This window comes from Trachurus japonicus, chromosome 5, assembly GCF_045865225.1.
Source record: "Trachurus japonicus isolate A0001 chromosome 5, Traja_1.0".
NCBI classification, from domain to species: domain Eukaryota; kingdom Metazoa; phylum Chordata; class Actinopteri; order Carangiformes; family Carangidae; genus Trachurus; species Trachurus japonicus.
The window spans coordinates 11,163,260-11,181,211 of record NC_140911.1 but is presented as its reverse complement, the minus strand read 5'-3'; the positions used below and the strand labels follow the sequence as shown (position 1 = coordinate 11,181,211).

At 41.2% G+C, this 17,952-nt stretch overlaps 1 protein-coding gene across 1 annotated transcript in view; it reads left to right on the top strand.

The window, feature by feature from the left end:
- tafa4b (TAFA chemokine like family member 4b) overlaps positions 1-12,703 on the top strand; it is a 37,924-nt gene extending 25,221 nt beyond the window's left edge. The window contains exons 5-6 of the mRNA XM_085776149.1: positions 9,317-9,441; positions 11,687-12,703. Of these exons, the coding sequence (XP_085632275.1) occupies positions 9,317-9,441; positions 11,687-11,698 (137 nt within the window). The 3' untranslated portion in view covers positions 11,699-12,703. The remainder of the gene's footprint in view (positions 1-9,316; positions 9,442-11,686) is intronic.
- Positions 12,704-17,952: the final 5,249 nt, after the last annotated feature.

Here is a 17,952-nt window from a genome sequence, read left to right as displayed (position 1 = left end):
AGCAGTGTCAGTGACCCCTATCATCCGCAGACGCTCCGCTGAGATCACAAACACACACACACACAGTGTGTCAGCCAACCCGATCCAATCATGCTGTATTAGCCCCCTACCAGAGCAAAATACATAGTTGTCTCATACATGAGTGGTGCCAGAGAATCTCGAGACACATAGGTTATTCAAACTGTTAGGGTCAACCAGGGGGTGGAAACTGATTCTACACACTCAGAGACCTGAACGACACAGAGGATTTTCTCACACTTGGGAGTTGATCAGAATCACCGTTCATGTCTTATGAGAATAAAGCAATAGCACATACTCATCCTAATGTAGGAAGTATAAGAATAAGAATGATTTGGTAAGATGTCCGTGAAGGTTCTCAGTCATCCAGGTCATCTTACTCTTGTGGAGTTTTAGTAAAAAAGCAACTGGACGGAAGAGAAGAGAAGAAGAGTATAAGTCCAGTTGCTTTTTTTACTAAAACTCCACAAGGATTTGGTAAGAGGGCCTCATCCACCTTTTGTGGAGTGGAGACTGGCACACAATATAGTAATTATTAAAACAGCAACGCTAAAACAGCAACTTTCTGTAGACGTTGGCTTGACATTGACATTGACTCTCTGACCTCATTTGTGCAAGAATAACAACAATCACACGATTTCCCCCATTTTTTCCAGCGTTTTATTTTTAAATTGTCGGAGCATATCAAACACTCAACACTGTATGTAGAGAGGTGCTGAAATGTAAATCCATCACCTCTCCACAGACGAGGCCTGCACATTTGATGAAGGTGCTGAAATGTGGAGATGACCATGAAATAGTTCATGTTACATGGGCTATGAATGCTAACTCTTATTCACCAAAGAATCATTCCTACTCATGAATGTATAAAAATCTATTTATTATTCCATGTTTTCAATCTGCCTCTGCTCTGTTGTGGACTTTTGTTGGTCAAAATGTAATGAGGATAATAATAATAAAAATGATAATACCAGTAATAGTTTGTTAAATGCACATCCGACCAGTAGGACACACTGTGCACAGGTACAATGAAAGTGCAAAATGTTGATATGTTCATTGTGCTTAAAACAAAGGTCCATGGTCTCGGACTCCAAAACACAACATTATGGTTAATTTACTATTTCTATTTTTTGTTTCACTCTCACTGTCACTTAATTTCTTTCTTTTGAAATGAAACCAACAAATCTCACATCTTTACATGTCTCGTTGAATCACTTCTGACTTCATCCATTGTGTTGCTATTCCTGCATGTGGCCAGTAGACGGTGCTTTTCCCATTCAAATGACTCTGTCAAAAACATACCTGCTAGTTCATTTCAACACTATTTTCACCCAATAAGAAAGTAGATTTGTTATTTAACCTCTTTGATGAGTTCCTAGATGGGAACAATTGCTTGATAATGATAAAATCAGGCAACCAGAGCAAAGATGATTGGCTTTGTAATGAAAGTTGGGATAAATAAGGAATCATTTGAAACTTTGCTAACCTCTCGGAATAGGCACTGCCCTGATGCTTTGCTTTTGTTTGTTCACTTCAAAGACTTAGTGGGTCTATAGTTTGCTAAGAGGAAGGAATGATGAGAAACGAATTGACTGACAGTTATTACTGCGTAACCGAATGCACTTCTTTTTGATCGCCTCAATCACTTCTTGTCTTCCCTCCAGTGGAAACACACAGCACACGCACTTACACACACATAAACACACACAGCTCAGATCCTCCCTCACACCAGTCGCATGGTTTTCTAATTTCCTATTCAGATCTCACCTCCGAGTCGCAACATCTCTCACTTCCAAATCCAGAGCTCAGCAGCACTTATCTCATGAGTCATGCTTGACCTCTGAGTTCACAGTTACAAAAGATCTCACCTCCTCCAACACTGTTTTACTCACACAAACACTGTTCGGTGCACACACACATCCACTCACGCTCCTCTCACCTTTTTAGGCTTGAGCACTGATGGAAGGAGAGAACCCCTCTCAGTAGTCAGCCTTTGTAGGAAAGCCTTAGTGTAAATGGAGTTTCATTATTGATGCCGACTGAAAGAGGAGTAAATGGTTGCAGGTCCCATTACTGGCTGCTGCATGGGCCCCAGTGAGGCAAACTTTTTCAAGCCAACCCCATTCATCATTATATAAATATATATATATACACATGTGTGTGTGTGTGTGTGTTTGTGTATATCACTTCTTTTTTTAAATTTTCTATCATAGTTAGTGGTTGTAGTGTTGTGTGTGAGTGAAGAGTGCGGTAAATACTCCTACTTGGAAAACAAATGCTAAATAGACGCTAAGATATATCTGAATCTAAGTGCGTTTTCAGAGGTAGAATTGACAATAGCCGACAAAAACAGGTGTGTTGTGTGTCTGTTTTTCACATGGGGACACATTTTTAAAGAATGCAGTGCTTGTCTAAGTGAAGAAAAGTAATGTGTTTGGTTTCACTGCAGTGGCATTCAGGATAAATAAACTGCTTTTGTCTCAATTGGGATTCTGCCAAGTTAAGTTAAGCTCATAGCTTTAGTTAGGAAAGCGTTGGCTATGGTTTGGGTTTGTGTGCACCTCCTGGGAGCGAATGGAAATCTGTACTGTGTTCTAAAAAAGACAGCTCCTCTTGTACAATGTGTGGGGAATTGCTTACTGCTAAAATATTCCTCATAAAGTAAAAGTCTTGCTTTCCGCAGAAGTATGTAAGTATTGCACAATGTCCAAGCAAGTTGAATGTAAGGTGACTGACCTCTTTCAGAACATCATCATTTTCACTACATGTATGTGTATAGCGCAATTTATAAAATATATTGCAGCAGATACTTGCACAGCTAAATAGAACCTCTTAATGTACTGCTGAATCTCAACCTTTAATTATTTGTGACATTTAATGAACTTCTGTGCTTTTAACTGCACATACACATACATATCAATGCAGTAGACAGTAATAGAAGGTTGTACATAAAAAAAGCACTTATATTTGCAAGTGTACAAACACACGTTCACTTTCTACTTCTGTAATTTCTATCTGCGTGTCGATGCTCAGTGCTATAGTAATAAAGGGCCTTATATATTTCCACAGACATTGCTATTAAAGTCTGTTTGGTGGTGGAGAAAGACGGAGAGCACAGTGACCTGATAAAAATGGTTGAGTGGATTCAGTTTGGTGTGAGATATGGTGGCACACAAACTCTGTTTCATTACTGTGGAAAGAAATCAAGTTTAGTGTTTCCGAGCACATCAGCCTGCTGTTGTTTACTCCAATATCTGCTCCATAATGTCATGCTTTGTGTCATTTTGTCAGTCTGTTCCTGCGAGTGTGAGTGTGAGCGTGAGTGTGAGTGCATAGTACATGTGTGTGTAACTGCTAACCATGTATAATCTTATTCTGGCAGTTTTTCCACTACACTTTCCACTTGTTTTTTCTCGTCATGCATACCTGTGTGAGCAGAGACACAGTGTGTTAGTAAATCATTGCAGAAAGAGATGGATGCTTTTCTCCATCTGCCTCTGCACTCCAGGATCACTGAGTGGAACAGTTACAATGCCTGAGGGTATTCATACCTCTGGGTCCACCCCCAACTTCTCGTGTGTGTGTTTGTGTGTGCTTGTGTTTTTGTTTGTGTGAAGGTACATCATTTTCCCTTTAAATAGTAATGATTTGGGAGCAAGGGCACAGGCCTGCTTGTGATTTTGCTTTTACGCATGACACTTACTGCACAGTGGGGACGCCCGCATGTGTACACACACACACACAAAACACACAAAGGCATCTATGCGTGCACACATGCAGATGCACACGCACACATACACACACACACGTACAAAGTAAAAGTAAACTCCCTTTTGCGGATTGTGTTGCTCCACTGAGTGAGTTCAGGCAGGGCCTTTGTAAAGTATTAATGGGCAAACACTCTCTCACGCCTGAGTGCACATATTGTATTAGTATGCCCTCCCTTACATCAAACAGGCTACTTTTCAATGATACAATGAGATGTGTAGACATTGAATTTTATTATATATATATATTTATATATATATACATTTCAAAGGCTGTTCTATTATTCTTTATCATGCGACTTGTCTGACTTCAGATGAAAGGGTTAGAGGTGAAGAAAATTCCTTTGAACTGAATAACTTCTCAATTTAATCACATGAAATACATTTTCCATGTCAATTGGTTTGTTGGCTGGTGGTTTCTCACATCTCACACCTTAGTATGTTTGAAAAATAAATGATCAGACCAAATTTATTCCCTAATATTGTGTGAAATATACCAGATTTATTTGAGGTTTCTGTTTCCCCAAGGAAACACTTTTGGTGCAAACTTGTTTGCTTTTGGTGGGAATTTGAGACTTTTTTTCCCAGCCAAAGAAATGCTAGATACTGTATCAGCTTTGATCTTTTTGCATTGGGAGTCTTGTTTGTCAAGAATCACTTCTTGTTAAATACCTGCAGAGCTGGAGGTGGCAAAGTGTTGATTGGCAAATAACAGGGCACTGTGTGTGCAAAAGTGTCATAGTAATTAACATGCCTGCTCAAATTTAGTCACAAGAGACTAAACCATTAGTGCAGGACTGTGTTCATATAAAGTCACATTGTAAATGTGGATGAGGGGACCTGCAGTTTCAACTTTGTCCACTTGATGTCACAAACATTACAAAGACAATGCGGGCGGCAGTGCAGGAAGAAAAGAGCAGATGCTGTGTTGGATGCTCATACAGCTGACATGCACGCTCACACGTACAAACAAAAACGAAAACCCGTAACTGGAGTAAAGATGAGTGACATTTATCAGGTATGTGTTGGACTGACGTGTTGTGATCAGTGGGAAGAGAGACAGAGCTGTAGGCAGCCTCATAGCGTAAAACCTCCACAGACCTTATTTAGAGAACCCCAGAGACGAGGCGACGACCTGGGGAATAACATAGCCCCAGTCCCTTGTGTTGCCTAATCACCTGCACCTTAAGCAAAGCATCGTCTAGACGTTTGCCCTCAGCTGATCCCGTGCTGAAAGTTTTAGAGAACTTAAAAGGGAGCCATTCTGAGTGCAGATTCCAATGTAATGAGCTGATAGTAACTGTGATGAAATGTGTGCCTGAGCTGTAAACCTTTTTTAATTAGCATTATGCACCTTGTGTGAATATAAATGTAGACTCTTAATGAGACTGATGCAATCACAGTATGTAGGCTGAGAGGTTCTCCATGCGTTACACACGTTTTACCTGAAGAATATGTGTCCTCTTTCTATTTGTAGGCCTGACAATCTTTCATTTTCATGATTACTTGTTGAATATATGATGGACAGTTCACAGGTAGAAGGATAGTGCAGGGAATGTCAAGTCGTAAAACATCAATTACAGTAGCTTGTTTATTTTCCTTTTTACATCAACTTAGCTATTTCAAGTATTCTTTGATCAAGAAAAGATGACTGCATGTGGCGTCGTCTGTGTGACTCATGAACAAGTTGTGTAAACCAGTCACGACAAAGTTGGCAAATTCAGTGCTCCGAAGTCTGCACAGTACGGTAAATATGAAGCTTGAGCCAAGGCCTGCAAACGTAGGGTAACAGTTGGCATGATGTCTCTGCTAATTAGGATGGCTTTATGATACATGTTGCTATAGGTGGACTCTGTTATCCTTTGGGCAAAGCCTATAGCCAGCTGTTTCCCCCATGCAGATGAGAGGGATCTTAATCTTCTCATGTAGCCTAATTCTTGGAAAGAACCCAAATAAGCATGTTTTCAAAAAAAAATCAACGTTTTCCTTTAAAGTAAAATTCACTCACCACTTTTTCAAAGACAGTCTTGCAGCAAGAGACTTTTTTAGGCCGTCATAGTTGCAGGATGAATCCAGACCACACCCAGCAGCAGGCTCTGCAGAGCAGTGCATGGAAAAATATGGTCCCAGAGGTGATTATCACAGAATCAACTGCTGCACATACAGTTAAGTACCTCTGTAAGCACCTCTGTAATCTTTTTATCATTGACCTGTTGAGACCGGTGTCTGAGTGCTGTTCGGTGTCTGAACTATCCATGACATCACAGACTACCAACTGGTCCTTGTTCATTTTCCGACTTGACGGACAGGTGCTTATGTGTCACGCTGTCCCCGCCCTCCTAGTGTAGCACGAGATAAGCTGCAGGGAACGCTAACTCCATAATAGCACTCACAGGCCATGCCCATTAGCTCTGAATAACACTCTCGCAGCGCAAAGCACCGTCGTCGACACCATAATGGCCACATTAACGAGCATTACACAGCCATTGGTTTTTAGAACCGCTTACTGCCACTGAGCTCATGCATCATAACAGTGTGTTCAACATTATGCCTTGTGATAGCTGTGAGAGTTTTTTTTTGTGACTTTGCAATTTGGCATTGGCCTCCTTCTTCCCACTATATGTCTTCCTGTCTCTGGCGTTGCATTTGTGCTGCCTATTTTCCACTCTGCTTCAGTTCGTTACTCTCCCTCTCTCTGTTCTCTTTGTTAAATCTGCTCCTTGCTTTGTCGGACTCGGTGATAGTGATCCTCAAAGGGCCGCCTTCCTTCCCACCCTTCCCTCTCCACTTCTCTTAGTTCCCCTTGCTGCTCATTTCCTCACTACAAAGATGTTTTCTTGGTGAACACCTATTATTTAGCCTCGTCTTCCTCCCTCTATTTCTCTCAGTCACTGTGTTTTCTCCTTACATTATGCTTGAGAGGATTTGTCCGTGTTCTTTTGCATTATGCAGTTGAAAGCCCATTTTCCTGCCAATACCACCTCATCTCCTTCCTTTGTGGGAAACAACAGTCACCAGAGATCAGAATTCCCTTTTAAACACTGTCAATTCTGCAACTAAATGAAGTTTGAGAAATGGATGCCCTCTTTTATCCCTTTCTGTCTCCACACTTGAGACAGCAGTATGGATGGATGATGAGTTTGGAGTCTTCTAGACAGCGGAGATTTGATTGTCAGCTGCTGAGACATTAGAAAACTTAACGTTTAATACCAGATTAACTGTAGGTCATGCTCTGCTCTGCAGCTACATCTTATCCATTTTCTTGCATCTACCTGTGTTCTAGGTTCTTCTTCTTCTTAATTTAGATATAATCATGAAATTTGTTCATGTGATTTTTGAAAATGAAACTTTGTATCCATTTTTTGTCTAAACTGCCAGGCCCCTTATGTTTTCCTCAATGTTCTTTTTTCTTTCTTTCTTTCTTTCTTTCTTTCTTTCTTTCTTTCTTTCTTTCTTTCTTTCTTTCTTTCTTTCTTTCTTTCTTTCTTTCTTTCTTTCTTTCTTTCTTTCTTTCGAGGAAATCCTACTTACCATGCATAAACAGTGAAAAAAAACTTTACAGAAATGTCCGGCGTCATGCCAGATTTACTCAACTCCAAGGACATGTCAATATTTTTCCTGGGGGACAAGCACAATTTAAAAACTTTGAAAATTTCTACCAAACCAATGGTACATGCTACAGTATTCAACTTTCACCAAAATGTAGCCCCAATACTGCTGAAACCTTTGTCCACTTAAACTCATTACGAATTATGAAGTCCATCACTTATAAAACCAAAACGTTTTGCTCAATTGACATCAAACTTGACGGAGAGCATCTTCAGGCTGTCCTACACAAACGATCCACAAAGATTTTTGATTTATCAAAAAATTTAGCCTACAGTAATTGATTGTAAACAGTACTGTAAACATATACCAGAAAATTCTTGCTAAATATATTTTCAATCTTCCTGAAAAAAAATGACAAAATTTTGGAGTCGTGGTTGATGAAGATTGGGAAAAAATATCAGAATTTTATCTCAAAAACTGAATTTTTGAAAACATTTTGAATTCTGCTCTCATGGGAACAACTGCAGTCAATCTAAGAGTGGCATTTTTAAACATCAGATTTTCTCTTATGAAGCAAAACACTTATCATTAAAAACAAATCACCAACATTTCCGTGCTGTCAAGATGCAATTTATGTATTATCAGATTTTTTTTTAGATAACAGTATTTCTGATATTTTGACAATTTTTGAAATCTGCGTTGTCAACTGCTTCTAGGTTTTGCTTCCAGCCAATTAGCTCAGTGAGTTGGGAGCTGGTTCTTGGTGTCAGAGGTTGTGAGTTCAAGCTCCAGCTAGAATGATGATGATGACGGATCAAAATGCCAGATGTCCTCAATTTGAAACACAAGACAATATTCTTGATGGTGGCATTACTACAAGCCTCTAAATTTCAAAACTTTGAAAATTCATAACAAATCAACCATATGTGCTACAGCTTTGGAACTTTCACTTTCAAATTGCCTAATTTTGCCTGAAATTGCCCAGTTCCAACCATTGCTGCGCAGCAGCTATAATTTATTTTTTGTTTTTCACACTATTTCATAGAATGAGAGAGACATGACCATTTCAAAACAGGCCTGGAAATCAAACATCAATCAGAGACATTTGTGTTTCTTGTCTTAAATGCATCTGTTGTAAGTGGTTACCCTCATCATAATGCTGTTCTTACTATTTGAATTATGCAATAGCAATAATACTCATTGGTTCACTGGCTGTGCTGTGTGTTTCCCTGATTATACCACAGACAATTGGGAAATTAAGTACTAATTGCATTTTAAGTATAGGAAGCATCTCACACATCTGCACAATTGAAAAAACCAACATACGTTCACCACATTACAGGCTTGTGACATCTGATTGGTTACATCCAGCATAGTCAGGGGACTTGTATTATCTCCTTAAACGATGCCTAAGCTTGACAGTGAAGTTTGTGTCATATTTCCCCTGTTCTTTCTATTTTTTTGTCCTCTTACGGATGCTAGACCCATTACACACAGGGTTTCAGATCACATTTTGAGGGATTACATTAATCTGATTAAAATGAAAAAAAAGGTAACTGCTATGCATTTGAGCTCATGTGAAAATCACAGTAATCATATTACAGATGAAAACACACAGCTTCTTAGAGAAACTGTAGAACTGAACAGAACTGCAGTGTTTAGTAGTATAAGCGCTATCCATGGTGCTGATCCTACTGCAGTCCCAGCTGCCGGATCAGCACCATGGACAGCACCTGTTACCTTTTCACTGTAAAAGTGAAAAACACCAGAATTGAATATTTTTATTTTGAATTAAATGCTGGTGTATATGGTTGTATGTAGTAAATTACAAGTTACTGAGCTGTCATGTTTCTTTTTACCCAGTAGCTGTTTTATATGTCTGTTCCAGGCCTTTGTCTTTGATTCTTTGCTTTTCATCATATTGTTTCAGTAACCTAACCAGCTATCTTTCTTTTTCCCCAAATCTCCATTTGATACTTCAGCCTCCATCGTAGCCCAGAAGTGGTGGTGCCAGATGCAGCCGTGTATGGATGGGGAGGAGTGTAAGGTCCTGCCTGACCTGACTGGCTGGTCCTGCAGCACTGGCAACAAAGTCAAAACCACCAAGGTGAGAGGACTGCCTGCCTTTGTTTGGCTCTTTGTAAATGCACCCACCTCTTTGCATCCCTGTCTCAACATTGGCTTGTCAGTGTAATTAATACTGACCCTGATGTACATTATATACGTGTCACCTCACACATGGCACTCTATTGCATGCATGTGGTGCCTCTGCTGTTTTCGATGCTCCTGCAGTGTCACCCACATGTATATCCAGCTAAGCCCAATTATTACAAAAGCTTTGATATTTGTAGGTAACAACAAAGCATACACCCATACCAGTCTTCTCATTGAAAGAAATCCCCTGAGAAAGATGATGATTATGTCCAGAAAGAATAAATATATGTATTACTGAACATCTTCTAACTTGAATAACATTTGATGTAGTTAGAATTGACCTTGATCTTCAATTGAATTATTTTTCTGGGAAACAACTTGTCTCAATTAGTGTCTGGTAAACAAACTTTCAGCTATGGCTCTTATTACTATTTTTAATTCTGCATATGACTTTATAAGAAAAGGAAGAACCTCAGAAGCGCTTACAAAGCAAATTAGAGATATTACTGTAAACAATGCTTATTTGAATCTTCAAGATGCCCTCAAATGAGCACAGCCTAATTTAAGCACTAATTACAAATATCAATAAATATTACAAAGAAAATACAGAACTAATGAACAAGTCAGTCCCCAAGTGAGACACACTTGTTAATCTCCTCTAACAGTGTCTCCTCAGGCAAGAGTGAAAAAGAAACAGAAGTGATGGAGAAAACACAACACCTCTGTACACTCTGTTCCCCCTCACCACCACTGTGTGATACCATGTCAATTGACACTATTCAGATGAGATGAATTGATTTAAATGAGGGTCCTTCATGGCCCTTTGTAAACTGTTGAAGTGTGAAAGTTAATTTGCGGGACTGACGACTGGGGTATGTGTATGTCTATGCCAGGGTACGTGTTGTGGGATGGAGCAGGTGCAGTTTATTTACAGGTGAAATATAAAAAGGGAAACAGTTGTGTGGGAAGCGGTGCAGGCGCCATAAGAGTAATTGCTCGAGAGATGGCATAACAGCACAACATCTGTTGCATTCATTAGAATGCATTATGGCTAGGGCCTTCCACTGAGGCTTTACAATTAAGAGTCATAATTAAATTGGTGAGTGGGATAGACTGAGAAACAGAGGCACCACTGGGCTCCGTCACAGGCAGTGGAATTAATGACCCTGGGCCTAACACCAACTCTGGGACTGATAGGTGCAATTATCCTCATTCTGTTACATGTTGCCATCTCTCTTCTTCTCCCTTTCTCTCTATTTTGTCCCCACCACCCCCACCAGCCCCTCCCCCCCCATGTCTGACTAGCCGATCAGCTGAGAGAGGGCCGAGGAACCAATGGCTGACTGCATCAGTGGACATTAATTGTGCATTTGCAAGGTGCTTTGGGACCGGAGAGCAGTTACTTGGAGACTTGGTGGCAGATGTCACTGAAGATAGTTGCAATGAGACATCGATTCCCTGGCAACTGCTCGCAAGGCCCTTTTCTCTCTCGCTTTCTCTGTGTCTCTCTTCTTTATCCTGCATCTCTCTTTCTATCCATGACCTCCTTTCACCGCCTCAGCGTCTCATTCACCACCATGATTTGTATCTGTCCGGCTCTCTTTCACTCCCACGCAGCGTAGGTGTGTTGTAGAAAGATGCATAGATTGCTTGACTGAGGCACCAGAAGACTTTTTTTTTTAACAAGGAAAAGCAAAGACACTGCACCATGAGATACACATTTTCACATGTCCCATTTCATACCCCTGGCTCTATGGTAAAACATTTGCAGAAATTGCAGGAGTGGAACTGGAAATAACGTTTTTTAAATATGCTATGAGCATGTCTGTTGATTATAACTGCACATTGGATGGGGTGTGCTTATGAAAAACAAACTCTTTACATCTCCAATTATACGCCTTCAACTTACTGCCCAAGTGTAAACAAACCATTTCAGTTTCAAGACATGTGAAATCCAGCTGACACAGTGCTGTTCCCTGCAATCAGTCAGACAGTTAGACTGCAAAACAAAACATTTTCAACCCAATGAAAAGGACATCAAGCCAGAAATAGCGAGAAAATGCTTTGATTTAGAGTATCTTCCTCTGACCCTTGATGGGCTCTTTGAAATGGAAACTTTCAACCACTTGCTCCCTGGTATTACTTGTCTCTGTGACACTGATTTTATCCTCTCATCTGTGGTATTGTTTCCTTTTTAGGTCACACGATAGCAAGAGAGCCGTTGAGCCACAAGGAAGAGGATGGATGACTCACACATATTTACTTGTACGATGGGGAAAAATATCAAGGGAAGGACTGCTGTCAGGCTTTCCATCACAAAACAATGGGATAAAACGTACTCATCAGAAACTATGTACTCTTGGCTACATGGACCCACACATACAGCATATACAGTTTGCTGGTCAAGGACAACGGACCACAGTAATGGACACCCAGGGTACATAAGGAAACAAGTGGACTGTTGTTTCCCAATAATGGACAATGTGTGGATTGATCAACAAAGGTCAATTTTAGACACTGATTAAGCATTTCAAAGTATATATTTCAACAAAGCATTTGTGGATGAGTGTGAGAAGTGAACTACAGACTAAAACTGTGCTTAGAGTGCTGCTGGATACAGTCCAGAAGTGTTGTCAATATGTAGAGCTTATACTGGAGACAGCGGAGATGATTTGGTGGAAATTAAAGCGATAGCAGCTCATAACTAGCAAATAGCAAATTAGCATCAAATTGCTCTTGTGGGTCAAGTCACTACCATGAAGACTGTTTTGCGAGAGTCATTTTGCAGTTCTAATTAGGAATTGCAGTGTAGGATCATAACAACATATTAAAAATTCATGTAAGATATTTGCACTAGTTGAAACCGTTTGGGAATGTTTTGTTTCTAGATATCTTCCATCTTTTGCTGTGGATGTCACATGAAATCGAAGGTGAGCATTTTGTAAAATGTCTAACACTTGAAGTAGATAAATATATATATCATGCCCCATTATTCCTTAGTAGTTATTGGTTAAAAATGGCTCTGACTATTGAGCCTCACTTACATACAGCTTGGTACAATATGAACTAGCAAGGTGTGAATCATCTGTCTCATTTTTGCCCAGAAACATTTCCGAGCTCAGCCTTCAAAGTTATATATCTTTGATCTATTATATTCAGTCTGTGACATCTCTTATGTTAACTGTTAAAAGGAGGCCCATAAAATGTTCAAACAAGGAGGACAAGTTGTCTTTATGTTGTTATTTCATACTGTTGAAAATATTTTCTTCTTTCTCTTTCTAAATGTTCAGAGGATCTGCAAATATACAATAATTGTGTCAATAACTACCTTTATTTGGATATACAGTATGTTTTTGCACACATGTTCCTCATTGATTGCCTCCAGAGACCCCCTGCACATCAATGCTTCAGTGGGATATACTGAAATAATTGCTACGGATAATGTCAGTTCAACCCTTTGCAAACAGGTTTTTTTTTTCCCCTACAGGGCTCGCTCATTACCACACTGAGTACAATATTGTAGTTACCCAAACAACCATCTTAAATCTCTCAGTTATGTCTGTCCATTCTCCTCCTTACCCCCTCCTTTTCTTTAAATCTCTCTGTCCCTCTCTTGTGTGTCACATTTCATATCATGCAAAAGATGAAATAGTTAAAATTGTTTTCGCTCACTCTGTCCCACACGGTATATCTTTATCTCTCAGCTGCCTGTTCTAGTGTGCAGCCTGCTCCTCTTATGCTCTCCAAATCCATTTTTTCCCTCACAGACACACATCCAAGTGCAAGTCTTTCCCAAACTGTTACTGTCTGCCTCTCTGATATGTGAATGTGTTGGGTCAGTGTGCCCAGGGGTTAGCCCGCTGGGGGCTGCTCCTCTGCGAATGAGAGCCTCTGCTTTCAGACATGCTGCTTTGTGAGCTATGATTAATCTGTGGGAGCTGAGCTGCTGCCTCTCCAGCTCCAGTGCTGAGCTCTGAGCCAGAGGGAGCTGGGGGACAGCAGGGCTACCAGTGGCAGGCAGCTCCACTCTCTCATTACTGAGAGGCCTGGATAGCACTGGGCTTCTCCCGGGACCGCTGACATGGAATATTTTTAGGCCTACGGTGCAGCACTGCAGTTAGGCCAGTCACACCACAATGCCCTCTTTCCTTGAGCAGTGTCTCAGCAACAATGGTCCATTTAGAGTGGGGGGGATACAATGACAATCTGCAGCTGGATTCACACACAAGCAAATACACCTACAGTCACATAACCACGTGCTTAAGAGGAGACAAAGTGACAAGCCTTAATTACAGCCATTGTAAAGCACAATGTCTCCAGACCTGTGCTCCTACCCCTTAAGATGATCCTGGGGCCTTGTTCCCATAGCCTGCGTGGCTCTCTCTGCAGCAGAATCAATATTTGAGGACAATTAACACAACGTTCCTCCCTGGTGGCAGGGGTTTCATGCTGCAGCTTCACCTTCAGTTTCAACCATGCTCAGGCCTCCCAGGGACAGATTCACAGCTCATCTCAGGTCACTGCTATTTAACAAGGAAATTTGAAAAGTGCACCGTACATAAATTCAGAACTAATGTGCAGACTGGCCCGTCCTGCACCAGAGCAGGCACATACCTCCACGCCTTTGCCAATTTATAAGACCGTGGACGACTGAACTTGCTAAGAGGCCTCCAAGGTATCTTGAAGGGATTTTATATTAGCATATTCACCTAGCATGAAAATTTAACAGACATCAGCCTGTCCACAGGTCCATACATCGTCTGTCCTTTGTACACCCCCCCCCCCCAACCTGCTCTCAACGCCCTTGTTTCCTGTGGTATCCATAAGTAATGATAGAAATCTATTCAGTGTCTGAGTTGTGTTTACAGACACACATTCCTCTGTGTAAAAAAAATTATCTTGTTTTTAACTATGTGTGCATGTGTCTGTAGTGTGCCAGTGGGGGACTAACCTCCCAAATGTCCCATGGAGACTGGCAGCTTTCATCTCCACGGGCTAGCAACTGGTGGGACTCAGAGGGCGGGACCCACAGAGGCGAACAGTGTGGAGGAAATAACTGCAGAATAACATGCTAATGAGAGCAGATAGGCTGTTTGTGTGTTGAGAATGGAAAACAAGAGAACGATGAGATTCCTAAAAGGAAAAAACAGAGATAAAGAGGTATAGCTGTAGTGTTTGAGAGAGGGGGAGTGTGTGAAGAATATTTTAAGTATGTCTTTGTTTATGCACTAAGCCTGGGCGTCTCCCGAGAGGCCACTTACATCGTCAAACCAAACGCCTCCAATAGTCCATCATCACACTTGTCGGCAATTCACACAATCAGTACCTAGAGAGGGAGAAATAAGGGGATGAAACGCCATTGTCTTGGCTTATGCATCATCTTTTGTCAAGTCCAATTTGTATTAGCCTCCAGCCATATCCAGGAAATATGGGTTCAGGATTCATGTTCAGTGAGAATGGTAATCTTCAGATGAAGTGAGTCTGTCGGAGGCAGAGAGATGTGTGACAACTTGAGTCAGCTCAAGGAAAAGAGAGCTTTGCTATTGTTGAGGAAAAAGGCTCCAACTGTCTCAAACTGACATTGATTTAATATAAGTCAGAGGGAGATTAGCTGATGAAGAAGATCTGATCAACGTTATCAGCGCCGGATGACAGTCACTGGTCTTGTCACTGTCAACGTCGGAAAGAACAAATCAACTCTAGCCATAATGTTTCCTGCAGGAGATCAAATCTTTTTAGCCCAATAACTGTGACATATAATTACTGAAATGTGCTTAGATGTGTGCACAAAAGCTCGAAAATACATTATTCAAAACACATTTAATTGTTTTCGCGCCTTTTATCATCAGTCAGCTCACTGCAGCACACAATGCATTCGATGCCCTTCAATCAGTATTCTGGTGCAACACATTTGAATAGTACAACATGGCCATGTGGTTTAATTGGCTAACACAGCTGGTTAGCCGTCAGGTGGTGGTATGGGGATTAATTGCATTAGCTCCACTTTCTTACCCAGCATAGAATATGTGACAAAACCACCACAACACAACCCATTAAAATTCAATGAAACCGAGAAAAAAAATACAGCAAACAATCAAAAGCGTCTTTAATATTCATTTTGTAGCAGGCCTGCGACAGCCCGATATTGACGGTGGAGTGAACGGGGGATTCATTAACATCTCCTCCCTCACTGCTTCCTCTCGCTGAGCCGTTCTTTGCTGCGTCGTCAAACTCACTTATCTCTCTCAAGCAATTAGCCACTTGAGGCTCCATTGACCTGAGCCTTTGTTAGACTAACGGGTTACATTAGCATGGCCGTAGCCAGGCAGTCTTGGCAATCCATGTGTTGGCGCCAATGTGAGCGACACTGATAAGGAGGAGCCCTGCAGTGTGCACATGCATGTGAGTGTATGTGTGTGGGAAGATACAGCTGCTACATATTAACCGGCTGCTACTATTGTCCCACTATTGAGCACATATAGCAAGCTGCATTATATATGTGTGTGTGTGTGTGTGGTCCTCTTTTGCACAAGGATAGTGTGGATAACTAAACAGTCAATGTAAGCAATTTATATGTGTGTGTAAATTATATTTTGTCTGCCTTTATGCTATGCAAGGAAAAAAAAAAGCACAGCTGAATGCACAGTCACAGTGATAATAAACACAACAGCTATCTGTATCCAGCAATATGCATTTCAATGCAGAATATCTCCATTGTATTATGTGATATGTTGCACTGGTGCGGTAGATGTGACAGATTTAATTTTGCATACTGAGGCTTTAAGACTGCACACATATTTGTGACAATATGATGTGTTACAGTACTTGCAGGGGGAAGGCATTGCTTTCTGTCACTGCTGAATATAAGTATAAAGCCCATAGTGTGGTGCGTGACCTATGGCACTCAGTTGTCGAATATGGTATGGTAACTGCTATTTAAAGTCTTCTTCTAATTCGGAGAAATTGCATTTATTTTACTGTCACGCTGTATTACTGTCAGGCATGCAGGGGGCTTCCTGACATGCGAGAACAGAGAGAAGACACATTAAGATGACGTATAAATATGAATTTAACTGTCAGACTAACAGCCCTCATTTATGCTAAGCAGAGAAATAGCCTACTAGTAGTAAGCATTTCAGTGTTTACGACAATGACAACAACGGCTAAATGTGCATGCATTATTCATAATTAATTATCCAAATGCGCTACTCCTTCCTTATTTACTAAATTAATGGTTTGTTTTGTTGAGAAATGTCTTCTGTCTCCTATGTTGGGTGGAGAAACAGCATCCTCATAAATTTCCCTGGCAGGTGAGGTATGGAGAGAGTGATGAGACAGAACAAGGGAGGATCAAACGCACAGAAACCATTAGTTCCGCTGCATCTGTGGCTCACTGCTATACAACTTTAAAATCACCACAGACTGCGACCTCACAAGTTCTACAATGTTGTGGTGCTTGTAATAAAAACTGAGTCAAACTCCTGCCCCATCTGTTAGATAGCCCGCATTCCACTAGCATTTGCCAGGATGCCTCTTGTTCATTCATTTTAGCTGAAACATATGGCCCAGTGATTTTCTATCCATAGGCAAAGCCATAGCAGCTAACCATAAGCTAACCTAAGCCCAAAACCTCACTACTGAGGCAGGTGCTGCAGGAAGCAGACTTTTAAAGAGCAGGAGACATAAAAACCAGAGAGACATACGAGGCGGGAACAGACTTTGACAGAAGATGAGTTCCTGATCTCATTCAAAATCATGTTATAAAAAATCACCATGAGTTTGGGTGTTTGTAGATATCATGGATGAGTCAGAAAAAGATTATAATAGCCTTACTGCAATGCTGGAAAAAGTTTTTGTGGGAGCTGTGCGTTTATATGCTAATAAGTTAATTATTGTCATTACAAAGGGGTTCAGACTCTCCGAGCAAGGGCTGCAGCGCAGACACTAATTTGTATCCTCTGTCCACTAGCTACCCTGGTTGTTCTGTAGAGATGGTGGATCTGCAAACGCATATTTTCAGAGCTCCCTAAACGTGGCTGCACATCTGCCGGGACTGGCAGCCAGATGCTGTGCCCTCAGCCAGACCTTAGCCCAGACGACAAGCTCCACAGACGGTGACTGGCGTCTCTCATCCCGCTCTAGCATGTTCACCCTCAGAGCTCAGGGCTATACGCCTCTACGGCTGCTTCTGTGCCAGCCTGACAGATGCCCTGTCAGTGCAGATGTGAGTGGTATGGGGGCGGTGGTGGGGGTGGCAGAATAGAGCTAAATCACTGTGTAATCAACGTGTGTGGCTGGAAGGTGATGGGGGCTCAGCGGGCACGCAAACATTTACAATTGGCCAGGCAGTCCTTGTAAACAGGAGTGGTTGTACAAAAGAGGCAGGTTGAATAATTGATAGGATGTAAGAGGATCTGGCTTTGGGGGATTTTGGAGCATTGATTCTGGCTGAGAGGGAGTGTGC